The 24,858-nt window shown below is 47.8% G+C and overlaps 2 protein-coding genes across 4 annotated transcripts; one reads left to right on the top strand and one right to left on the bottom strand.

The window, feature by feature from the left end:
- The first annotated feature begins 3,309 nt into the window (after nucleotides 1-3,309).
- TFIP11 (tuftelin interacting protein 11) lies at nucleotides 3,310-19,894 on the top strand. 3 transcript variants are annotated; one of them, XM_037510789.2, is made up of 13 exons: nucleotides 3,310-3,382; nucleotides 5,962-6,179; nucleotides 7,801-7,954; nucleotides 8,271-8,427; nucleotides 9,951-10,078; nucleotides 11,450-11,602; nucleotides 13,599-14,126; nucleotides 14,243-14,349; nucleotides 15,035-15,203; nucleotides 15,698-15,941; nucleotides 16,419-16,561; nucleotides 17,024-17,189; nucleotides 18,456-19,894. In XM_037510789.2, exons 2-13 carry the CDS (start codon nucleotides 5,971-5,973, stop codon nucleotides 18,809-18,811), a joined length of 2,514 nt encoding a protein of 837 aa, XP_037366686.1. In that variant the 5' UTR covers nucleotides 3,310-3,382; nucleotides 5,962-5,970; the 3' UTR covers nucleotides 18,812-19,894. The 3 variants fall into 3 exon arrangements, with proteins under 3 accessions (XP_037366686.1, XP_037366688.1, XP_037366687.1); XM_037510791.2 differs by lacking the exon at nucleotides 3,310-3,382 and adding an exon at nucleotides 3,406-3,662; XM_037510790.2 differs by lacking the exon at nucleotides 3,310-3,382 and adding an exon at nucleotides 3,649-3,689.
- On the bottom strand, nucleotides 12,495-24,811 carry SRRD (SRR1 domain containing). The gene is made up of 7 exons (XM_037509854.2): nucleotides 24,648-24,811; nucleotides 23,779-23,819; nucleotides 21,987-22,246; nucleotides 21,787-21,885; nucleotides 20,226-20,380; nucleotides 19,729-19,774; nucleotides 12,495-19,330 (listed from the first exon to the last, which is right to left on the bottom strand). The coding sequence occupies exons 1-7, from the start codon at nucleotides 24,809-24,811 to the stop codon at nucleotides 19,127-19,129; spliced, it is 969 nt and encodes a 322-aa protein (XP_037365751.1). The 3' UTR covers nucleotides 12,495-19,126.
- Between the last annotated feature and the right edge of the window lie 47 nt (nucleotides 24,812-24,858).

The following is a 24,858-nucleotide window of genomic DNA, read 5'->3' as shown; positions in this document are numbered from 1 at the left end:
CGGTACGTGATTTCAGTTTGTCCCATTCTTGAGGATGTACAGTCTGATCACTGGATTACAGCCTCACTCTTAATGATCCCACAACAGTCCACAGTTTCCTTCTCTAGAGGCCACATGGTGGGGTTCATTTGGTGAATTCATTCACCATCAAAGTAACTGCAGCTTCATAAAGTCTTGATGTAAAGTTACAGACACAGCTAGAGAGAAGCCAAGTTGACTTTTATTTTTGAGTTTGGGCTATAATTAGATGCATATATATCTGTGGGAATATAGTCAAAAGTTTATCTCCTGGGCCCTCCCTGGTGGCATAGAGGTTACGTCTCAGCACTGTCATCCCAACAGCCTCAATTCAATCTCTGGTCAGGGAGCTAACCCAAATGACACAGTAGACTTCTCCTGTCTGGCCTGCTGCTCCCCTCAGCAGTATATTTAGTAGATCCTCCTATTCTGCTCCCTCCTCTGTCTCTGGTGAATCTTCTCACCCTCTATACCTCTGGCCTACACCCCAGTTCTTGTATGCATAAATAAATAAAAATAAATCTTCACTAAAATAATTTTATCTCCTGTTTCCCCTAGCTCAGCTTCCTAGTGGACCACTTAGTCTGTTACTCTCCATCCCTGGCCTTCTCCCCCACTAAGACCTCACTTCCTAGTTTCTTTCCTAAGTATACACTATCTGTCAGGAACAGTGATACCACATGTTATCACATGTGACACCACAAGTCATATCCAGAAGTTTTAGCTCTGGAAAAGATACTATCTATTCTACCCATCTTTCACAAGTCTGTGGATTCCAACTAACATTACTGAATCAGTGTGTCACCAAGTCCCTGGATCCACAGTTAACAACTCCCAAATGATGGGTCACATTTATATCTTGTTTCTTTGTTTCTGGAAATAATTTGGTTCAATAGAAGGTAAATGAAGATTATTTAAATCACACCATGTGAGTAAATGAGGATGGGTAAATGAAGACTATTTAAGTCACACCATGGTTAGTATTTAATGGCTTCATGTAATACCAACCATGGGAAGTTGACTCCAAGTCTTTTGACTGCAGGGCTCTATGAATGCCCCAACTGCCTCCTGTATCTTTTCAACATGTGGAAGATAGAACACATGCAAACTTCAAAGCTAACACTTCCTGAGTTCCTACTATGTACCAGGTACAGTTTAATTATTTCCTATTTTTATATCTTTGGATCTTCAACCATTTTGCATAAAATATCATGAGGTGTCGAGAGAGATGTATGATTTGAACAAGGTCCACAGTTAATAAGTGGCATAACTGAGGTTGGAACTCCAGGATCTGAGTGCCTATAGATTTCCAGAACCTGTGAAGGATCCCTTGTGAGGGGTGGTGCCTGTTTGTTCACTGTATTCCTTGAGTCTAGCAAAGTGTGAGCATGCAATAAATTATTAGATTGTTGAATGAATACATTTATTTACCAACCTGTTAAAAAGGAAGATGAAGAGACTTCCAGGAGGGAATACACAGGAATTTCTAGTTTGCCTACTTAACCTCATTTCCTCAAACTCCTATAGAAGGCAACTGCTCTGTGCCCACAGTGGTTTTAAAACTGAAGGAACCCTCAGATGCAAGGCTTGATAGGCTTGGTATCACAGATAGGCTTGATCCTCATTATTACCATGGCATGGCATGTCCCAGCCCCCTCATTGTTTCACACTGTTCCTTATGTTAGGGGGAAAAGGATGTCCTAAAGCTAATTCCATACAGGCTTTGTGGACTCCACCTCCACCCCAGGCTAAAGCCAAAGACACTGGGAACTCCAAATCCCATCACCACCAAAGGGAAGGTGGCTGGTGGCTGGGAAGGTGGTGATCCCATTGTTATAGAGCAACCCCGATACAAAACAGGGTGCCTGACTGTGGATCCTCACCCCTGCGCTTAAAAGGACTTATCAATGCTCCACTGCAGGCACACGTGAAAGGTTAATAAAAGGTTTATTTACAAGGGGGAGGGAAATGAGGAAATGTACAGCTCAGGAGAAAAGTGGGAGACAAAGTTTTAAATGAGTCCTACCCGGTCCGCTGATCTGGAATCCCAAATGGCGCTCTGAGAGCTGGCTGCAAGCCAGGAGCCATGAAGCCAGGAGGCCTGCGATAGCGAGCCCCCCCAAGGCCCACGTGTTTGGTTTTTATACCCAACCTGGCTGCTTAACTCCACCCTCAGGTCCCAGCCACCCTCCCTTTGGTGGTGATGGGATTTGTCTTTCCCAATGTCTTGATGGCTTTAGTCTGGAGTGGGAGTGGAGTCCACAAAGCCTGTATGGGATTAGCTCAGGACATCCTTTCCCCCTAACACCATCACCACCAAAGGGAAGGAGGGTGGGGTTAAGCAGCCAGGTTGGTATAAAGCCAGACACTTGGGCTTTGGTGGGTTCCCCCATTTTGGCTCTCCTTCAGCTCGTAGCTTCTGGCCAGCTCTGAGGGTGCCTTTGGGTTTCCAGATCAGCAGATCGGGTAGGACGCATTAAAGACTTTATTTCCCTATTTCCTCCCTGAGTTGTACATTTTCCTTATTTCCTTTTCCCTTGTAAATAAACCTTTTATTAACCTTTTGTGTGTGCCTGTAGTGGAGTATTAATAAGTCCCTTTTAAGCGCACGGGTGAGGACCCACAGCCAGGAACCCGTTCAATATCAGGGCTGCCCTATAACACAACTATGCTAGGATTTAGTTCTATTATCTCCATTTTACATATATATTTTAATTTTTTAAAAGATTTTATTTATTTATGCACACAAGAGCTAGGGTACAGGCCAGAGATGCGGGGTGGGGGTTGAGACGATTCACCAGAGACAGAGTGGGGAGCAGAACAGGCAGACCGACTGAAACACACTGCTGAGGGGAGCAGCGGGCGAGACAGGAGAGGTCTGCCAATCCCTGGCCGGCCGGAGATTGAACTTGTGCTGCAGAGGCTGCGGATCGCTTCATAGTGCGGTGCTTAACCCCTTGCGCCACCAGGAAGGCCCCATTTTACAGACAGGGTCAGGTAAAGCCGTCTCCTTGGGCCGACATGGCTTGGTGACGTCCACACCCGTCATCACAAGTGGAGCGGTGTTAATAAGTCTGTGCAGCAAGGAGCCGACTTTTCTGGGCATCACCGCCATCCCTTTCCCCGCCATTCCGGGCCCTGAAAACACCCGTCTCTTGTCTAGTATCTACCACCTCAGCTCGACAGTATAGACCCAAAGCCGCTCTAGGCCTCCGTCTTTGCCATGGCAACCAGCGCTCCATTTCCGCAGTTGAAACGTCATTTCCGGAGCGTCGGTTTCCACACATCCGGGTTCCGGCCGCCTGAGCGGCGCGCTTGTCGCTCGGGGTGGGACCCGGGCTTCGGGGCCCTGGACGCTGTAGCGGTGAGTGGGGCCTGGGACGGGAAGGGGACGAGAGGCGTCTGCCTCCGTAGGAGTGGGCGCGAGGGCCCGAGGAAGTGGGCTCCGGCCTGAGGGGCCGGAATTCCGTCTCGCAGACAACCCAGCGCGACCGGGAACGGGGCGAAGCCGCGCCAGGTCAAGGGGAGTCCGGGCCGGGCTGTGGGAGCCGAGCTCCGCGGAGTAGCCGGCGCAGCGGGGAGAGACGCCTCAGCCTCACGTCAGGCGTCCTGGGTGTCGGGACCGGCCAGCCGCGGAACTTCGGGCAAGTTGTTTGGCTTCTCTGTGTAGGGTAAGGAAAAATGTCAGGCTTTTCTGCCCTCCCGCCATCAGGATAGATGATGGATCCTTGCGGTCCTGAATGCATGCCTGATGGCGGCACCTGGAATAGGGTGTGGGCCTAGGTAAATGGGATTCATCTGGGCTGAGACTGGGCTTTTAAGGGTGGTGTCACGGGGACGCCAGCAGAAGCCGCAGAGGAGTCAAGAGAGAAGCAAAGAAGCAGAGGCAGAGAAGCCCAGAGAGAGTGCGGATCTGCTGGGGGCTGGGAGGACTGCCAGCCTCCCGGCCCCCCAGCACCTCTTCCTGCCATATGCCTGGTGAACCCCAATAAAAGACCTGCAAAACCCCTGAGGGCTCTGACTACTCCTTTACCCGGTCTGCCTGGGATCAGAAAACCTGCTCAGTGACCATTCCTACATCTGAGTCTCAGTTTTCTTACCGGAAGGTTAGAAACAGTGTTAGTACCTGCCTGGTGGAAATGTCTTGATTTAGATCAGCCGGAAAAGCCCAGCAAGTATTTAGCACCTCCTGACGGTTCTGATGCCAATTCTGGTTATTACCATTGCCCTGTGCCCAAGCAGGCAGCGGCAATGTTGCCTCCCATGGAGCTGGGACTCCACCTTCTCTGAGAGCAGCCTCCTTTCTACTCCTGGGTGAGATTGGGACCAGCTGCATCCAGTAGTGCACCTGTGAGTAGACTAGGGAGGGCTTTCAGGCAAAACCGGCCTGCAGCAGTGGAAATTGTAACTGGAACAATTAGTAGATAAGAATCCATCCCTACACTGGCAAGGGGCAGCGTGCCTGCCTGCGACTATGTAGGTGTCTTTCTCCTTTTCCTAATAAACCTGCCCCTTTATTTTTTTTTATTTTTATTTTTTATTTAGAGCTTTTACATTATTGTTCATCTTGTTACAGTGTATGCTTGTATGCTTTCTCCTTTTAGGTGTATTCCCGGTAAAATTCCCTCCCACCACTTCTTCAGTGAACCATCACCATAGTCCCTTGTGCTCTTCTCTCCCTTTTAGCCCCTTTTCCTCCCCTTCCCTCGCAGAATATATCTGATTTATGGTTACCTGCTAATTTTGTTGTTATTATTATTATTTTTCCTCATCCCTTATTTAGTTCCCCTGTATTCCTCCTATGGATGTAACCATCTGATATTTTTCTTTTTCCCCTGTCTTATTTCACTAAGCATGATCCCTTCTAGCTCCATCCATGTTGCTGCGAATGGCATGAGTTTCTCTTAGATTGCTGAGTAGTATTCCATTGTGTATATATCACATCTTCTTTAACCAGGCATCTGTTTTTGGGCATTTGAGTTGTTTCCATAGCTTACCTGTTGTAAATAGTGCTTAATAAACCCGTCCTTTTAAAATGTAAATTTGAAAAATCCATCCTTGGCGCATAATGAGTGTATCACTAATTGGTGCACCAGACCAGGCACTTGAGGTGCATTTAATACTCATCTATGCTGAGTACCCAGCAGAGTTGGGATTTGAACTTAGGCTGCGATTTTCAGCACCTGATTTTACAGTCACGTTGTGCTCATTCTGTAATCTCATGACGGTGATGATGAGCCTCGTCGTGGGACTGCAGTTACAGGTGTTGTTTCTGGAGCACTGTCTTGCTGAATCTGCCTTAAAAGAATTCTCAGAGGTTGGGCTGGAGCAAGACTTAATCCATTTTTAAGAAAGACAACTGAATCACCACCCAGCTACCAAGAGTTAGATTCTCTGTAGATGTCTGTTACAGTTGTGCTTATAATTACTACTGCTTTCTAGCTATTGGGGGAGGTTCGTGCTTGGGAGGAAAAGTAGGCTATGGGGTTGTCTTATTTCGGAAAGCATATTCTAAAACATGACTTCTGGGATTTCAAAGGGGTCAGGTAAAATTCAACAGCAGACAAAAATCTGGAGTCCAGGGTGATGTCTTCCCAGTTTTTGAGGTAGTAATGCTTAGAACAATGTAGGTGTTATGTGGTTTGTGTACATGTGGGTGTGAGGTTTATTAAGCACTATTTACAATTTTAGACATGAGGTCAAGGAAATCCATGCTTGTAGACTGGTGGGACTTATCTTTTCTGCACCTGCTTTAGCACTGGTTGCTTTCTAAAATATATTTTTAATGTCTGCTTCATTGAACTGTAACAACAGTTTAATGGACATTGAGTTTGGAGGAGGTTCTAAAGGTTGCAAGGAGTAGGGCAGTTACTTACTAGGGAAGGCCTCTCCTCCTGCCCCTGGGTCTTAACACACTGTGCCCTCTTTTGTCCCTTTCTTTAGTGACTAGCCATGTCACTGTCCCACCTGTACCGGGACGGGGAAGGCCACATGGATGATGATGAGGATGAGCGAGAGAACTTTGAGATCACAGACTGGGACCTCCAGAATGAGTTCAACCCCAATCGGCAGCGCCACTGGCAGACTAAAGAAGAGGCCACTTATGGAGTGTGGGCAGAACGGGACTCTGATGAAGAACGGCCCAGCTTTGGAGGCAAACGGTATTGTTTGGCATGGGCTCTTTCTGTAGAGAAGGAGGAGGGGAGGTGGGCATACCCTCTAAAGATAGTTCTCTGCTAAATATAAATCTCTTACTGAGTCCCTTAGCTCTGGCATCAGCTAGGGAGGTCCAGTTTTCTCTTTTGGCTGGACCACAGCTCATTCACTGATTTGATTGGCAGTTGGTGCTTATTGAGCAATTATGTGCATTAGAACTTAGGCTGCAGACCCAGGCTTTCGTCTTTCAAGAGCCAAGACTAATGGACCGGGACAGGCTAATGGATCCTGTGATTTAGGATCACGGGAAAGTGCTTACTCGGGTGCCTGACCTATTCTGGGAGATCAGGGAAGATTTCTATGGAGCGGTGACCCTTGAACTGATTATATGAAGGCAGAAGCTGGGGTGGCAAGGGAGGCATGAGTAAGCAGAGACCCTTGATGGGAGGGAGTGGTGGGTTAACGGAGAGAGGGAGCATAGCTTAAGAAAAGACCTGTAGTGGAGAGGGCGGGACGTGAGGTGGAATTATATTTGAAGAAGACCCTTTGCAGGTGTGTGAAATGGGCAGAGAGCCATAGTGAAAGTGGGGCTGTAAAGAGGCTGAGGCAGTGGTCTCTGCAGGAGTGGGGGCCCAGGCTAGGATGGTGGCAGTGACATGAGGATTCAAGCTGAAAGTCTCCTCCTCCGTGTGAAGTCCTGTATATGTGTGTCACAGCTCACTCAGAGAGTGTGTCACACGTTTGGGTTTGTCTCCCTCTCCCCACTTGTGGCCTGTAGGCTCCAGTCAGTCGAGATTGCCTTTTTCACAAAGAAAGGAAAAGACAAAGAGCATAGAGATCAGTCTGACCCCTTCTTGTTAGGCAAGGAAGTGTGAAAGTGGGTGCTAAATGGATTAGCGGTCTGGGTTTGTGTGAGCGTAAGTTAATGAGTGAGCATAAGTTACTCACAGCCAGTGTCTGTTGGCTGCTTATGTGTTCTGAGTTCTTCAGTGTGTAATGTCTTTACTTAATGGGAAAGCTGTCATTATCATCACCACATTTTTAATAATTAAAATGAAGAAACTGGGCAAAAGTCACACAGCAAGGCCATGTGACTTTGAATCAACTGCACTGATGTTGGTAGCTCCCTACCTGTAGAGTTGACTTGAACACATCAGGTAAAACTGCTAAATGTGATCACAAGAAGCTAAATCTGAGGCCCTTTAATTAAGTAAACATGTTGCTCTTTTAAATTGCATGATGTCTGCGCTGAGGAATTTTCTGGCCAGCAAAGTTTTTTTTTTTCTTTTTTTTTTAAGATTTCTTTATGCATACAAGAATTGGGGTACAGGCCAGAGGTTGGGGGGCGGGTGAGAGGATTCATCAGAGACAGAGTGGGGAACAGAACAGGCAGGTCGACTGAAATACAATGCTGAGGGGAGCAGTGGGTGAGTCAGGATAGGTCTGCCGCGCCATATGGGTAGCTCCCTGGCTGGGGATCAAACTTGTGTTGTAGTGGCTGTGGACAGCTTCATAGGTTGTGTCTTAACCCCTTGCGCCACCAGGGAGGCCCACTAGCAAAGTTTCTTTAAGGGATGGTGGCAGGAGGGTTTTTTTGTGGACCCCATGTGATGTGTTTGCCGACAGAGCCCGTGACTACTCTGCACCAGTCAACTTCATCAGCGCAGGACTCAAGAAAGGGGCAGCAGAGGAAGCAGAGTTGGAAGATTCCGATGATGAAGAGAAACCTGTTAAGCAGGAAGACTTTCCTAAGGATTTTGGACCAAAGAAGTTAAAAACGGTAGCATTTTTGTTCCAGGCTTGTGACCTTTGTAATATCCTGGGGAAGTCATTGCTGCCCAAGTGTCTCCCAGGAAGGGGTGAGGTGGAGTCTCAACTGGAGGTTGATTGCCTGAGTATCTCCTTATTGGGCAGGTTTCAGTGAGGTGTAAAGTGCAGTTTCTTCTTTCCTGACATGTCACAGGTAGATTTTTGCCATATATACACTTTTCGTGGTGCACTGAGTTGCCACACCATTTTCCTATCGACCAAGCTTACTTTCTTAGATTTTCTTTTTTCTTTTCTGACAACTAAGCTTTGATATTTCTTCTTTTCAGGGTGGCAATTTTAAACCCAGCCAGAAAGGTTTTGCAGGAGGAACCAAATCTTTCATGGACTTTGGCAGCTGGGAAAGACACACAAAAGGAATTGGACAGAAGCTTCTTCAGAAAATGGGCTATGTCCCTGGAAGGGGTCTTGGGAAGAATGCCCAAGGTACGGTCCCTCGCCCCTGCCCCCTCACCCTAACGTCCTGCATGACAAAGGGAAGAAGTGCAGTTTGGGGAGTGGATTCTGTTGTTTCTGCTTTTTCTCCTTTAAAAGTCCTTTAACTCTGCAGTATGGTCTGTCAGCGCGGGACCGCTTGTGCTCCTCAGCTACCACACTTTATCAGAACTCAAATAAAAGACTTATTTCAGTAGGAGGAAAAGGACTGTGGCAAAGCGAGGCTGCAGACTGATAGGCCTGGACTGACCAGTATTAACTAAAAAAATTGAATGAGTTGTCCATATTTAAAAATCAGACAATTTCACCTAGAGTTTGCCTGGCAGAGTTGCCTTAGCTTAGTCGTAGCAGCCCCAGAACAGTGCACGTGACTTTTGTTGGAAGGAGTCTCCACTATTCTCTGTTGTCTCCTTTGCTCAACCCACTTGTCCTTGTATATATCATTTTTCTTGGGCCCTGCATGCATGAGTTTGCAGTCGTGCTCAGTAAAGTTTCAGTTTTGCAGAAATAGTTGTTTGTCCTTAAGGACTCTCAATAAATACTGTGTATACCTCTTCAGTAGCTAGAGAGACGGAGCTGTGATTTAAGCAGGTCTGTGTTGGTTCCCTCCACCCTTGATCCATAGCCCCAACTCCTCTAGACCTCCCAGCCCCCACCCCCTCAAATATAGCTCCTCTCACACATTCTCTTCTCCCAACACCAAAGCCCTGAAACCAAGCAGGTGGATTCTGCAGGAATCTATCTTCCTTGTGACCTAATGCCTGTGAACAGTTGCCAGCCGGATAATCACTATTCTCTATATTCATATTCTACTCTAATAAATAGCGATTATGTGTTGAAAACATTAACTGTATCAAGAATCTGTGAATGAATGAAGATCAGAGTGGTGACTTGGAATGAGAATGAAAGGACTTCTCATTTGAGATTTCAACAGTAGTAACTGGAAGAGAGGGTGGTGGAAAGTTTGGAATTGGGGGATTGTCACTGAAATGTAATTCTGTTAGTAAGCTCTTTTATAAGATAAACATTCATTTCCAAGGTGTAAACACATTATAGAACATTAAGCACAGGAGAGATGAATTACTCAAGTAGATGGCATTTCACATTAAATTGTGGCTTCACCTGACTTCATCAAAATTGCTGTCATCTGAATTGCTGCGCTTTCCACAGAGGCTTCCTTCCACATGTGTGAAACATCCAGTTTAGTATGACCAAGTTCAAGTTGTGACTGAGTTGTTATCTTCCTGTCCACTAAAAAATGAGTTCAAGTGCAAGTGGAACTCTATTTGGTACATATGTGGTCTAGATAACTGTTCTGTGGCAGCATAAATGCTCAGGAGTCTCAGATGACATGGGACCTGAGTAGTGGTCTGAGCAGAGAGGAGTTCTCTTCCTGGGTAGCGTGTTGGGATGTGTAAGGACAAAGGAGGTGTGATTTCACTGAGTGGCTTAGTCAAATACAAGAATTGCTGTGATATGAACTCTCCCTTTTATCTTTTCCTGAAATGTGCCAGGTATCATTAACCCAATTGAAGCCAAGCAGAGAAAGGGGAAAGGCGCTGTGGGCGCTTACGGCTCGGAGCGCACCACCCAGTCCCTGCAAGACTTCCCTGTGGTTGACTCGGAAGAAGAAGCTGAGGAGGTAACCATAAGTCAGGGTCCTGAGTGGGTGGCATCACCACTGTCACTGTAGATTGTTGTGTGGCAGTGTTCAGTTGTCTGTTACTTTTCAGTGTCTTGTACACCTGCGGGCCAGGCATGGTGGAGGCTGGGTGTATCCGCACACACCGGCCTAGAGCCTGTGTGTCAGAGACAGATGGTAAAGAAGCAGTTGCAGTGCTTTTAATAATAGGGTTCTCAGGGAAGACCTTGTTAGGGAAGGAACCATTTCACTTGACGCCTGGTGGGGGAAAAGGCCCCAGCCTTAAGGGAGTTGCGAGTCCAGCGGACACTGAGTGGCAGCCCCGAGCCCGATGATGAAGATACATAAAGGAGACCGTGTGACCAGGTGGTAGCATGCCAAGCAGCCGGGACGAAGGTCAGGGCGAGGTGGGTGGGCTACACCACCAGACATTGAAGGCCAGCCTAGGTGCTAGGGTTTCACTGCACTGAACAGCAGGAGCCATCTGCTGCCAGCTGTGTGTTGCTTTGTTTCAGTGATACAGGGCTGGCTATCTTGATTGAATTGTTACTTTTTTCCCTTTGCATTGATGAGGGGAAGCAGGACTCTACAAAGACACAGGTTACTATTCTTGCCACTGACCCTCTCTATTGAAGAAGACTTTTGATCATGTGGGGTTGACCTCTCTTAAGACAGGGCCTCTCAGGCTTAGAAGCAACAGGTGCCAGCAGGCACTTACTTCTGTAAGGTGAGCCAGAAGTGGGCACCAGTGAGTAGTGGGGCCTGAGGTGTCCTCCTTTCAAGAGGAAATGCCCCTTTCAACTCTGAGGGTGGTTGTTGAGTAGAATGAACTTTGATTTTCCTAAAGTAGAAGTCAGAGGCTTTTTAAAAAATGGAATCACCCATTTCACACCAGGGTGAGTGAAATAAAGTGACGACCACAAAACCTACTTCTATAGGCTGGAGTCTGCCACTCTCAGGCTGATAGTGTCCTCCTCTGCCTTAGATCTCTGCTTGTTTACTTTCATTTTACATTAGAACCAAGCTTTTGTGTACTTAAAAAATCCTTCATTCTCTGTTTCTAAGTTCTACGTGATGTAAATTTAGCGTAATGCTGTCCAAAGTAGGTGCTCTGTGGATGTTGCCTTTAGGTTGATTGTGTTTCTCCTTCCAGTCTGGTGCACCTGCCTTCTGTACCTCCTCATTTGTAAGGGGTGAATGGTTAGGAAGGAGTATCATTAGGTGGGTGGGTCAGGCAGGCACAGTCCTTGGCTTAGACCCTTGTCTAAATATAAGATGGTGGCTAGTGAATATCCATTGAGGGGTCTCTGTGGCCCACCTGCTATAAAAAGTGGGCCTTTTTGTGTGACTGAGTGTATCCCTCCGGTTCAGGAGTTTCAGAAGGAGCTGAGCCAGTGGAGGAAAGACCCCAGCGGAAGCAAGAAGAAGCCCAAATACTCCTACAAGACAGTAGAAGAGTTGAAGGCCAAGGGCAGGATTAGCAAGAAGCTCACCGCTCCCCAGAAGGAGCTTTCTCAGGTCAAGGTATGGGGGCCCTTGGGCACTGGGCTCAGGATGCGATCTTGGAAAACACACTAAAGTAATCCCACACCCCAGAGTCAGTCATCAAACCTTTTCTTAGGTCTTTTTCAGTGGTTCTGTCTAGGCGTGCTTTTTTAAAATCCTGCTTTTCTCACTAGAGAGCAACATTGCACTCATATTCAGAGACAGTTTCCGAGCCCTCCTCTGCTAGGAGCTCTTCATGGCACCATGGTGGTAAATCAGTGCCCCATCTTTGTGGCACCTTGTGAACTTACTAACATTTCTGTTACTAACAAGGTAATGTGAGCATTGTTTCTAGTGAGTGCCTGATTCTAGGAGTGGCTGGGCTGCGTCACGTGGCCCTGTCTAGGTCTCTATAGTTAGACCTTTAACTTGTGTCTGGTTTGGTTTGGTTTGGGTTTTTGCAGGCTAGTTTGTATTTAAAATCTAGGCTTTGTTCCAGACATTTTTGAAGGATAGATTCCCAGAAGCACAATCACCAGGATAAAGCAGCTTCCCAGTACTGGAAAGGGAGCACTGGTGTCTGCCCACGACCTGCCTGCCAGCACTGTTTTCTTTGTAAATAGGTGTCTGTTGTGTGCATACAGGCCCTCGGCTTTCCTCTTCTCCCCCAGGTTCAGGGTGACGGTGGGTTGTGGTAGTTTGGTGTAGGTTGGGATAGTCTGTGTATCAGAGGGCTGAGTCTTGAGTAAGGTTCTCAAATGTCAGGATGTTGTGTATCAGATTATCTGGGGGTCCAGGTGAGAAGCTCGGGTGTCCAGTTCCCAGCCAGGGATCGAGTCAGTAGATCTAGACTGGACCTGAGATTTGTTTCTCCCATGTGATTCTAACCATGGTCTTTGGATCACACTTTTTTTTTTTTAAAGATTTTTTTTTTAAGATTTATTCATACAAGCACTGGGTACAGTCAGAAGCACGGGAGGGTGAGAGAATTCACCAGAGTGGGGAGCAGAGCAGGCAGACTGACGAAGTACACTGCTGAGGGGAGCAGCGGGCAGCAGGAGAGGTCTGCGTGTCATGTGGGACCCTCGCCCAGCGGTTGGGGATTGAACCGGCACTGCAGAGGCTGTGGGCAGCTTCGGAACCCAGCGCTCAACTGCTGCGCCACCGGGAGGCCCTATGTTTCATTATGTTTTTACATTAAGCTTAATTTTTTGTTGTTTTTAAGTTTAAAAACTTCATTATTAGAGCAGAATGTGGTACATTTTATATAATTAGGTAGTGAGGCAACAGTATAAAAGATTATTCTCTTCTAATAGATGACCAGTTTTACTTTTGTTTTTAAAAATTAATTTACATATCCATACAAGAGCTGGGGTGCAGGCCAGAGATGTGTGTGTGGCGGGGTGGTGGTGAGAGGATTTACCAGAGACAGAGCAGGGAACAGAACAGGCAGACTGACTGAAATACACTGCTGAGGGGAGCAGTGGGCCAGACAGCAGAGGTCTGCTGTGTCATCATGGGTCACCTCCCTGGCAGGGGATGGAACTCAGGCCATAGTGGTGGTAGCGCTGAGACTTAACCCCTAGGCCACCAGAGAGGCCCAGATGACCAGTTTTAACATCCTGCCATACATCCTTCCTGATCTTTGCCTAAATATGCATGCTTACTAAAATATATTTTGATTGTATGTCCTGGTTTTTTTGGCCTGCGTTAATCAGTACAGCTTTACTTTCCTATGTAAATAGATTTTCCTCTCAACCTTGTAGTCTGTTTTCAAGTTTCATTCAGTTCTAAAATGTTTTCTCTTTCTGGTTCATCTGAGGGATCCAATCTAGAACTGCTTCTTGTCACTGAGCGTGTGTTAGAGTCCCCTGTAACTTAGTGCACATGAGCACACTTTGAGAAACTGCCCTTCTGCTCTGATGAGTAGTGTGGCCCATTTCCTCTAGCAGTGTGCCCTCCCCACCATAGGGGCATGCTTAGCAGGTGGCAGTAGTGAGCGTTAACCTGTGTCTCCTCTGCCATGTCCTCCAAGGTCATAGACATGACTGGCCGGGAGCAGAAGGTCTATTACAGCTACAGTCAGATCAGCCACAAGCACAATGTCCCCGACGATGGGCTGCCGCTGCAGTCACAGCCGCTGCCCCAGCCTGGCAAGGACGCCAAGGCCCCAGGCTTTGCGCTGCCCGAGCTGGAGCACAACCTGCAGCTGCTCATCGACCTGACAGAGCAGGAGATCATTCAGAACGACCGGCAGCTGCAATATGAGCGGGACATGGTGGTCAACCTCTCCCACGAGCTGGAGAAGATGTCGGAGGTCCTGGAGCACGAGGAGCGGGTCATCTCCAACCTCAGCAAGGTCCTGGAGATGGTGGAGGAATGCGAGCGGCGCATGCAGCCCCACTGCAGCAACCCGCTCACCCTGGACGAGTGCGCCCACATCTTTGAGACGCTGCAGGACAAGTATTATGAGGAGTACCGCATGTCGGACCGCGTGGACCTGGCCGTGGCCATTGTCTACCCGCTCATGAAGGAGTACTTCAAGGAGTGGGATCCTCTCAAAGTGAGTTGGGCAGGAACTCTCTCCACTTCTTGTTTGAGGGTACCTGGACTCAGGAGTGTCCAGGCAGCAGGAGGGTTGGTGAGCCCTGCCTTCAGCTGCTGTGCATTTCTCCTCAGGACTGCACTTACGGCACCGAAATCATCTCCAAGTGGAAGAGCCTCCTGGAGAATGACCAGCTCTTGTCCCACGGAGGGCAGGACCTCTCGGCGGACGCCTTCCACAGGTACTCGGTGCCGGCAGGTGTGGCGCTCTGCCACCGTCTCCTGGAGGAGCGGGACGACTGCTTCCAATGGGGAGGGTGGGGCACAGGCCCATCAGCCCTCTGCTAGCAGCTGGCATTGCTCTAGGAATGCCAGTTCATCCACCGATGCTTCTGCATGTCTCGAGTGTCACACACGTGCTAGATGTGATGCTGACCCCGGGGGTCAGGCAGGCAGGGTTGCCTTGTGAGAAAGGCAGATGGTCCGTAAGGAGATGGTCAAGTAAACCCAGGACACGGATGGGGCAGAGCAGTAGAGAACTACATGGGCAACCCACTGGAAGTGGGGATGTTGTGGCAGGTCTCAGCAGAAGGGGTGACATTTGTGACTCAAAAGGTGAGAAGCGTCAGCTGTGCATATAGCTCTGGGCGGGAAAGCACAAGGTGCCTGGAGAGGGGCCTTGGGACCCTGCAGCAGCCATGCTGAGCTGGTGGGTACTAGCAAGGAGACTGAGGTACAGCATTGAGTCGGCAGCCAGGAGAGCAAGGAAGAGGCCCAGGTCTGACCACATGGGGACTGGCCTGGCTTTCTGGGATTGGGTTTCTGTTCTTTTGCCCCTCTTTCCTATGCTAGGGAGGTGAGTGGTGGAACACTTGTGTGAGCTGTGAAACCCAGTAGTGCAGCTTGCCCTCTGCCTTTTCCTCCTAGGCTGATATGGGAAGTCTGGATGCCTTTTGTCCGAAGCATCGTCACTCAGTGGCAGCCGAGGAACTGTGACCCGATGGTGGACTTTTTGGATAGCTGGGTGCACATTATTCCCGTGTGGATCTTAGATAATATCCTGGACCAGCTCATCTTCCCCAAGCTGCAGAAGGAGGTAGAGCGAGAGTTCTGGAAACAGCTGTTATCAGTTACCATGGGAACTTGTTTAGCGCTTCTAGCTTAGTGCTGTTAAAATGCCTGGAATTGACAGGATTTGTCGTCCATGGTCCTGTAATGTTAACTCCAGCCCTTTTCCCAGTATTTTCTCCCCAACTATCGCTTCTCAGCCTTTTGGCTAAGATCAAGTGTATTTTCTCCCCAACTCCTCCCTTCCCTGCCCAACAGGGAATTCATTTTCTGGACAAAATTAGAATTGTGCCATTTCTGAGATTAGTTTCATGCTTTTGGAGAAAGGTAGTTCATAACGTCTCAAGGCACCGTGGCTGCTCTTTGGACCTACTGTGTTCCTGCATTACATGGCGTGTCCCCCACGTGTTGACAGTGGACCTCGGCTAGGAGAGCATGGGGTGGCTTTGCCGTTAACACCACAGGGTGTCATGTGACTGCCCCCAGACTGCCTGAACTGTTTCTTTCCTCCCATTCCTGCAGGTGGAAAACTGGAACCCCCTGACGGACACTGTCCCCATCCATTCCTGGATCCACCCGTGGCTTCCCCTCATGCAGGCGCGCCTGGAGCCACTGTACTCCCCCATCCGCAGCAAGCTGTCCAGCGCCCTGCAGAAGTGGCACCCTAGTGACTCCTCTGCCAAGCTCATTCTCCAGCCCTGGAAAGATGTCTTCACCCCTGGCTCCTGGGAAGCATTCATGGTCAAGAACATAGTCCCCAAGCTGGGTAATAAGGACATGGGGAAAACACAGCCAGGTCCAGTAGCCTTATGCCCTGGTTTCTTTGGCCAGAGGTAGTAATGACTGCTGCTCAGAACATGGCCTTTGCGCTCTGGAAAAGCTTAGCACATAGTAAAGGAGATGCCACATGAACAGTGAGGTTGACTGTAAAGGCAACCAGGGTCCTTTCTGCTCCTACTGAAGGTGGCTACTGAAAGCTGGCAGTGGCGGTCAGACGCGGTCAGACTCTTGTTCCTGGTCGGTCTGGCTTGGGCTTCTGGTAACAGAATAGCCATTGGTGGTCTGAAATGTTTATATTTCCTTTTAAATATATCAGTGTTATTTCTGGGTTAGAAGGAAAAAATATTCTGAAGAATTGCATGTCATTTGCTGAAAATTGACCTTTAAAAGATCAGACTGACATGGTCTGGTGACGACTTTGCTGTGTGCGTCCGTGGCCTTAGAGACTGGGCTTCTTTTCCAGGGATGTGTCTCGGAGAGTTGGTCATCAACCCCCACCAGCAGCACATGGATGCGTTTTATTGGGTCATCGACTGGGAAGGGATGATCTCTGTCTCTAGCCTGGTAGGGCTTCTTGAAAAGCACTTCTTCCCCAAATGGCTTCAGGTACATTTTGTCTCACATTGTTTTGTTGGGGGTGTTACAGGGATGGGGAGGATTTCAGGTGCTTGGTCTTGGATTAAGCAGGGGGGGGGAGGGGGTGATAACTACATGACCAGAGTTAATTACGTGGATGGTGAAGCTACGGCACCCACCATTTCAACTGTGTCGTGTGCCAGATGCTGTTTTAGACACTTTATTTGATTATCCCAACTCTTCCTTTTGGGGTAGAAACTGTGGTAGCCCCATTAAATAAATGGGAGGCTAAAGCTCTGGAAGTTTACATGCAAGGGGACTTAGCTGCCAAGCGGACTCCAAATTTGACTCTAAAGTGCCAAACTCTTCAGCCTCTGGAAATCCTTGCAAGTGTTACCAGCCTGTAGGGCCAGCATCAAAGCAGATGGTCCCTTGGGAAGTGTCTGTTAGTTGCCATTGTGGATACAAGCTTTATTTGTTCCTTTTTGGCAGGTGCTGTGCTCCTGGCTCAGTAACAGCCCAAACTATGAGGAGATCACTAAGTGGTACCTGGGCTGGAAATCCATGTTCTCAGACCAAGTCCTGGCACACCCCTCCGTCAAGGATAAATTTAATGAAGCCCTTGATATCATGAACCGGGCAGTGTCCTCCAATGTTGGTGAGTGTGGGCTCCCTCTCTGAAGGGCTGGGCTCTGAGCTCCACATTTGTGAAAGCCTGCATGAGTCAGTGTTTCCAGGTACCTGGAGAGTTGCCTAACGTGTAGCTTACCCTCAACACTGTCCCACCAAGGTCGGTGAAGCAATCAGCTAGCACCCACTGCCTGCTCTGTTGTGGGGCCCTTCTCCCTGCTTGGAGACTGAGTGAAGCCGCATTCACACTATTGCGTCTACTTCTTGAGCCCACCTGCATAGCTCCTGTGCCATGTGGCCTTCTAGGGTTCATTGCTGAGTCTGCTCAAGCCAGCCCCACAGCCTGGGTGTGCTACTCCAGTGTAACAGCTCACAGCATGGAGTCCACATGGACAGTGACAGACAGTATTTAATCCATTTTCTTTATAAGTTTTATTAAAAAATCGAGGGATGCAGTGAGTTACTGTGTCTGGCACTCATAGATGGTGTCTTCATTGTGTCAGAGCACAGTACTCATTGAAAAGCAGAGGCAACTGGAATAAGTAGTCCTGTTTCACAGGTAAGCTCAGCAAGATTAAGGTTTTGTTCAAGGTTACACAACTGAAGGGTGTTAACTGGAATTATAATTTCTACTTTGTGAGTCTGTCTACTAAGCCTAGTAGGTGAAAGCGGAACACAGGTTATATACTGTGCTGTCCTTATCCAGGTCCTTCTAGGGCCACCACCTCTGTTTTCATAATTTCTAGAAACTCTTCCTCAGCCACTGGAGCCCTAGCCTCAGACCTGTTCTTCATCTGCACCCTGGGCATTTGAGGTCTTTCCGACATCCATGTGTCACCTACATTTAATTAAAATATAATTTCCAATACATTCAAATTCTCCCAGGGTCTGGGCCTGTAAGGGTAAGTTAAAAATAGAACCAGCATGGGCTGTTTTGTTTCAAAGGTTCTAAAAACTGCCTCTGGCTAATTGAAGTGAAAACTTTAGAGTGCAAGCGAGAAGGGAATGGAGTAGTGGCTAGCAAGCCCCAATTCTACCCTAGAAGCCTTCAGACGAGCTTTTGTGCAGATCAGACAGTTGACTAATCTGAGTGTGTGTGACCTTCTGTTTTGCTGTCCTTGGAGGCATAGCTGCCTTTCTGTGAGGGCATCACAGAAATGGAAGGTGCTTGCTTCTGGCTCAGTAACAGCCTAAATTATGAAAACATGGATTTCTAACCCAGGTACCACTTTCTAGAAATAGTGCCTGTGGCATATCCAGAGCTGGGCCCTTCTCACTCTCCATTCTCTCTTAGGTGCCTACATGCAGCCTGGAGCACGGGAGAACATCGCCTACCTCACCCACACAGAGCGGAGGAAGGACTTCCAGTACGAGGCCATGCAGGAGCGACGTGAAGCTGAGAACATGGCCCAGCGGGGCATCGGCGTGGCTGCCAGCTCTGTGCCCATGAACTTTAAAGACCTCATTGAGACCAAGGCTGAAGAGCACAACATTGTCTTCATGCCTGTCATTGGGAAGCGACACGAAGGGAAGCAGCTTTACACCTTTGGTCGTATCGTCATCTACATTGACCGAGGAGTAGTCTTCGTCCAAGGCGAGAAGACCTGGGTGCCCACCTCCCTGCAGAGCTTGATTGACATGGCCAAGTAGACTAAAGCAGGCCCGAGCAGGCTGGACACTGGCACACAAGGGACATATTTATGAATAAACTATTTCAAACCATGTTTGAAAGAATAACTTCTCTATTCAGGGACTATGAAAGATAGAAAGCATAAAGCTACTCTAGAAGTACATAAATCTTTTTATCAAGTCCTTCCACAGCCTTGAGAACAAAATTTCCCGTGCTCTGAATCTTACCACCACAAAGAAAGAAGCTCCCCAGCAGCTCCTCCTTGGCAGCCTTCCCTTCAGTCTTTAGTGGCAGCTGCTGCTGCCTTGGCCAACACGGAATATGCTACAGCAAGTTCAAGTCCGTAGCTGCTGGGTCTTGTTCCTGATGATTTCAAGGTCCTCACAGTCTTGATAATCTGGTTCTTCCTGAAATGCCCAAATTTCCGTGGGCAGTTGTTTCAGTTTATGGACAGGGAACCAGTGGACAGAGGTGTCGTTGAAGACGTCTGTGTACTGTGAGGCCTGTGGAAACTCCAGCTCTTCTAGTCCTTTTAAAATCTGAACAGAAAAATTTTAGTGTAAACCAAAAATGTAATCACAGTAAATAAATCCAACTCTTCTGGGTTCAATTTCCATTCACCAGTCACCCCCCTCATGTTATCCTTAAAAAATAAGGAAGGGACCATTTTAAGTGCTTTTGTACAATGATTTGAAAGGCTCAAGGGCTGTAATACTGAGAATAAAGGAAACTAGGAAAAAATTAAGAGGTGCATTAAAATGCCATAGCTTTCTGGAACACAGACCCATTGAAGGAGCTCACTGTACAGTAATTCCACCTGTCTTCATTAACCCCATTAGCTTCCTCAAATGAAAAGGCAGAGTTCTTCCCCATAAAGGAGAAAATAGAATGACTTCAAACCCTTTTCCATCCCAGCCCCTACATCCAGATAAGATACCTTTGCAATGTAGGGGTAATTTTCCTTCAGAATCCTTGTCAACAACCTATGGGGAAAAACCACAGAGATTAGGGGATATGAGGGTGATTTTATTTAACTTCAGACAAAGGCAAGATGATTTAAATGTGACAGGGATTATTTAAAAAAGATTTGGAATACAGAGTAAGTTAAACAGTCATCATGAAATGTGAATGCCCAGCAACTGCTGATTTCCAGAGAGAAAGGGCAGCAGATACCTAGGCCTGATGCAGGAGAGAATGCAGGTACAAGGTTTTCCTCAGTTAAAAAAAACAATAGTTGGGTCCATGATTGGGGATGGAGGGGAAAGGATTCAATGACAAGTCTCCTTACATACTACTCAGGATTGACATCTGTCTTGAACCCTTTGTCCAGTTTCCTATGGAAAAGCGTTTCCAAGTACAAAATAGCCATGGACACATTTTCTGCTTGGGGATCACTGAGGATGTGTGTTGTCATCAGGCTGTTGACAGGCTTACCTTTCCTCAAGGCCCCTGAAACTGTTCCCAATGATGACCGTCTTGGAAAGGGCATCTACTGACCAGTTACGCCATAGGAGATTGTTGTACAGCGCTGTCCCACAATGGAGCATGAAGAAGATGGTGGGCTCACCGCAGACACTCCGTTTCCCTTCCTGGGGTACAACATGCATAGATGTAAACACACTTCTTCCGAGAACTAGGAGAGGACAGGTTATTGAGCTGAGTTCTTACCAAGGAAGAATTAAAATGGAATTACGTGAGGTGATGGATGTGGTGACCTCATGGTAAACAATACATCACATCAATTAGTATAACTTCAGTGTCACTCGTATCTCAATATAACAAGAAGAAATAAAGCCTAGGGGAAGGCAGACAGCAATATCAATGGGAAAAAAGCCCTCCCTCCCACTGCGGAATAATCAGTAGTGTGAATGATACTTGTAAAATTAATTGGGACTAAAGGCTGACAAATCATGACGTCCAGGAAGAACTATTTACTTAGGAAACGTGTGTCCCACAGACACAATGCCTTGGGTTAGCAAAGGGGTGGTAGGTGGGGTGAGAGAGCAGGGCAATGGTCACTGCCCTGGGGTACTGTGCTCAGCAATCCTCCATGCTGCTTGTGTCACTTCTGCAGATCCCTGTCATGATCCAGTCCTCTCAGGTCCTCTCCAAATGTTCCCTGGGGGGCACAACTGCCCCCTCTTGAAAACATTGCTCTATAGTCAAGCCCCTTGGCAGGGAACACAAGGTGCTTTGCAGTCTAGCCCCTGCCTGCCTCTGGGCCTCTCCTCCCACCACAGTTCACGCAATTTCCCTTACGTTAATACAGGGCAGTGGTTTCTGAACAGCTGCTCCTGCACAGGCTGGCTGCACCCTTGGTTCTGTCCCTCTAGCAAACTCCTGGGTAGACCTTAAATCCCATCTCAGACCCATGCAGCCTCCCCTGTCTCAGTTCCAGCATGTTTCCACTTCACTGTTCCATTCCTTGGTGGCATTTACAGGCTGTGCTGGCTCCCATTTTTCTTGGTCTCCAGAGCTCCTTCCCCAGCACAGAGCACACAGAGGTGACCTGCACTGCATCAGTGTTTCAGGACCTTGCTGACATCTGCAATGATTCTCTCATCTGGCCTAATTATGACGCTTTAGGACAAATAATAAAATGCCAGACCAAAGAGGAACAAATGATATTCTATGACTTGGGACAGGTCAAATCCCAACCAGAAAACTTGGTTAAGGCACCAAGACCATGTGCACCTTTCTTTTTAGTAACAATAAATACCAACTAAGCATAATTTCTAGTAACAGATTTCTTGCCAGAAATTTTCAAACCTAACATGTTCTGGTTCATGTCATTTGTAATTTATTTTTTTCAGATGAGCACAATACAGGCCAGAATATGGTCACTGACGCCATACTGCACAGGCTTGCAAGTGGGGGGGGGGGGGAGGGGGATGGTGGCAGGCTGCTCTTTCAAGCAGAGTGTGTCCACAGAGGGAGGCCGGGTCAGGCTGGTCCAGTCTCGCAGCCCTCCCCAGCCCCTTCCTCAACCACGCACCTCATTCTCACTGAGAACAATCACACCAAGGCTGCGGAGAACTGCAATTTCGAGCTGGCTGAACAGTGGGTCATAGATCCAGCAGTGACTTCTGGGAATCTGCAGAATGGAAGCATAAGTTACTTTAACCCAAACACCTGTGCACACACTGTGTGTACAAGGCCAAGGGAGGGGGCATTAAGATGAATCAAAAAATTTACCCGGCACTTTTCCATGAAGAGAAGCAAAAACGTTAGCTGGTTCCTGGCTATGACACAGGTGGCAAAGTTCCCAAGGCCGTAACACACACACTTCACAGGGCAGTTGCCGGCGACCAGTGTCTTCCCTGGGACAGAGCCAGTGGTCACTGCTGACTCATCGCCAGGCAGGTCAAGATGCAGGTTTCCAAGTGCTTCCGAAAGAGTCCCCTCAGTGGCCTTCAATTGTTCCAGATGTTCTGTGAGGCATCCAGTGATAGTTTCTGAAGAGCAAGTCCCCGAAAAGTCAGAGGGCACCGCATGAGAAGTCTAAGCAGGGCAGTGAGGGCCACAGCCTCTCAGGGACAGGCCACCAGCCTTTCTCCTCCCAAGCACGCCCGAGACATGAGCTGCCCTCCCAGCCCCAAAACTGACAGGCTGTCCCACTCCCTGGATACCCATAGGTTACAACCCAAGGGAACATTTCTAGCAAAAATGAGGTTTCTTTCATGCATACATTTCCATTAAAACTCTCATGTGAATGCATTCTAACTTAGTAGGAAGCCCCTGGCAAGTGCAGCTTATGCTCCAAAGTACCTACTTAAAAAAACTGATGGTGTAAGGGGTTAAGTCTTAGCACTATGAAGCTATCCCCAGCCAGGGAGCTGACCCACATGGCGCAGCAGACCTCTCCTGTCTCGCCTGCTGCTCCCCTCAGCAGTGTATATCAGTAGATCCGCCTGTTCTGCTCCCCACACTGTCTCTGGTGAATCCTCTCACCCCCCGGCCCCATATCTCTGGCCTATACCCCAGCTCTTGTATGCATAAATAAATGAATATCACACTAAAAATGACTGGGAGTAGGAACATGTAATGTGTAAAAAGTTCAAAGACTAAAAGGTAGGCTGGAGTTTCAAGAGTCCCATAGTGAAAATACTCTGATTCTCCTCATATAAAGGTGGATTCCCTTGTTTCTCCTTTTAGTATAACTGATATGAAATTTAGCTGAACAAATCTGTACATAAAAACAAAACAAATAAAAAGCCAGACATTCCCACAATAAATATAAATTTATCAAATTAGCAAAGATATTTTTAAATTAGATCCTGGCTAGGAAAGGTTTTTCATGATAAGTGGGATCTCTCAGCCTCTGCAGATACAAGAATTGTACAAAGCTTTTTGGAAAACATTTGAAAATGGATATCAAATTAATCACAGCCTTTCACATAATAATTCCACTCCTGGAACTGTATCCTAAAAAGATCATTCTCCATTTGGCAAAACTATGCATAAAGGTTCGTGCTGCAAAGCTATGTATGATAACTAAAAGACAAAGGAAACAAACTAAATGTCCCTCAATAAAAATTAGCTATAATATTTCACTCCATGTATTAATATTTATATTGTCACATGCATTATTTAAGAAGAGGTTATTAACACATGGGGAAAAACAAGGAAAAAGAGCACGCTAAATAGAAATCTCAACAGTAACGATAATAACAGCTGACATTTATTGCCTACTGGGTAGCAAGCAAGCACTATTGTAAGCACTTAACTGAAAAGCCTCATTTAATACTCAAAATTACACTACAGGACAGGTGCATTATCATCTCCATTCCCCAGACAAAAAAACTGAGGACCAGAGTTAAGTGCCAAAGGATACACACCGGTAAGGGGAAGTCAGAATGAGAACCCAGCATGTACTCTGCTTCTGAAGCAAAGTGTTTTCAAGTGAGGGTTAGATTCCTTTCTTTGCCCACATTCAGACCCTCCTCCCATTCCTACCACCCCCAAGCCTTGGCCAGATGGTACCCACCTAGTGCTGAGCTCCAGAAATCAGAGACAAGCAGGTCCTCCCTGTTGAGAAAAAAATGGTATGGTCACCTTCTGCCTTTTTCAGGGCTGCCCCAACAGTGACACCCCTCCTGACCATGAGCTGGACGCTGAGAGAAAGATGGAATGTCCTTAGACAGGAGAAGGACACAAGTGCTATTTGAGGTACAGAGCTAGGAGTGAGGGGTGGTAGGGAGAGGAAGTATACAGAATAATGAAGAGCTCTGAAGCATGGTTTTTGGAACCCAAAGTAGTGGGCTTGACACCTGTTTCCATGCATTATTATCTCTTACAATCAATGCCCTACCAGGATCCTAATGGCTGAGATGTTCAAACTGACAGTGTAGAAAGCTTAAGCCAGTATCAGGCACATGGCAAGTGCTCAATTAACTAATGATAATAATCACGAAATGACAGTCCCGTTGCTTCCTTGGTGCAAGCAGTAACAACCAACATGACATACTGGCATACCCAGCACTGGTACTGAGCTTGCCACGTGTTGGGCACTGTCCCTAATGCTTGTCCTTCGAAATGTCGATTCCATGCACTGATTAATTCACTAAGCCTTCCAAACAAGCCTATGTAGCACTATTTTCACGCCCATCTCCTATGAGAAAACCGAGACACTGCATTACTTACCTTGCCTAAGGTCACCTAGCCGAAACTCTAATAACAGGAAAGACAACCTTTAAAGCGGTTACGCTGGTGCAGACCCGTAACGAGCTCGTTACCCACCTTAACTCCTCACAATAACCCCTCCTAGGCACTCCCATTTTATAGATGGGGAGACAGAGGCTGGGACAGGTGTCCACAGGCATGAAGATTCGGGCCCAGCGCCGACTGTGCACTCACTTGGCCTCCTGGATGCGACGGAGGATGACCCGGTCGTCCGCCTCGCCGTCCGCCTCCGGGCCCGGGGCCACCGTCGCCTCCTTCCGCCGCGGTCGCCGCCCCGCAGAGCTTCTTTTCCGCCGAGCCGCAGTTCGCCAGGGTTCCAGCGCCGCCGCCGCCGCCATTGGCCCCCGACGTCACCCGCGCGCCCGCTTACGTCATCGGCGCGCGC

The sequence above is a fragment of the Talpa occidentalis genome, unplaced genomic scaffold (assembly GCF_014898055.3).
Source record: "Talpa occidentalis isolate TD23 unplaced genomic scaffold, MPIMG_talOcc4v2.1 talOcc4.14, whole genome shotgun sequence".
NCBI lineage: Eukaryota > Metazoa > Chordata > Mammalia > Eulipotyphla > Talpidae > Talpa > Talpa occidentalis.
Note: the sequence above shows the minus strand (reverse complement) of the source record. Positions and strands in the feature narration are given on the sequence as shown.

Bases quoted from the DNA above. Each gene is read 5' to 3' on its own strand.
- TFIP11 (XM_037510789.2), top strand. From the start codon at position 5,971: ATGTCACTGTCCCACCTGTACCGGGACGGGGAAGGCCACATGGATGAT. The intron at 6,180-7,800 runs GTATTGTTTGGC...GTTTGCCGACAG, and splicing joins CCCAGCTTTGGAGGCAAACG to AGCCCGTGACTACTCTGCAC. The intron at 14,127-14,242 runs GTGAGTTGGGCA...ATTTCTCCTCAG, and splicing joins AGGAGTGGGATCCTCTCAAA to GACTGCACTTACGGCACCGA.
- SRRD (XM_037509854.2), bottom strand. From the start codon at position 24,811: ATGGCGGCGGCGGCGGCGCTGGAACCCTGGCGAACTGCGGCTCGGCGG. The intron at 20,381-21,786 runs GTGCGTGGTTGA...GTTGTACCCCAG, and splicing joins TTGTTCTCAGTGAGAATGAG to GAAGGGAAACGGAGTGTCTG. The intron at 19,775-20,225 runs GTAAGCCTGTCA...TTTTCCCCATAG, and splicing joins TTCAGGGGCCTTGAGGAAAG to GTTGTTGACAAGGATTCTGA.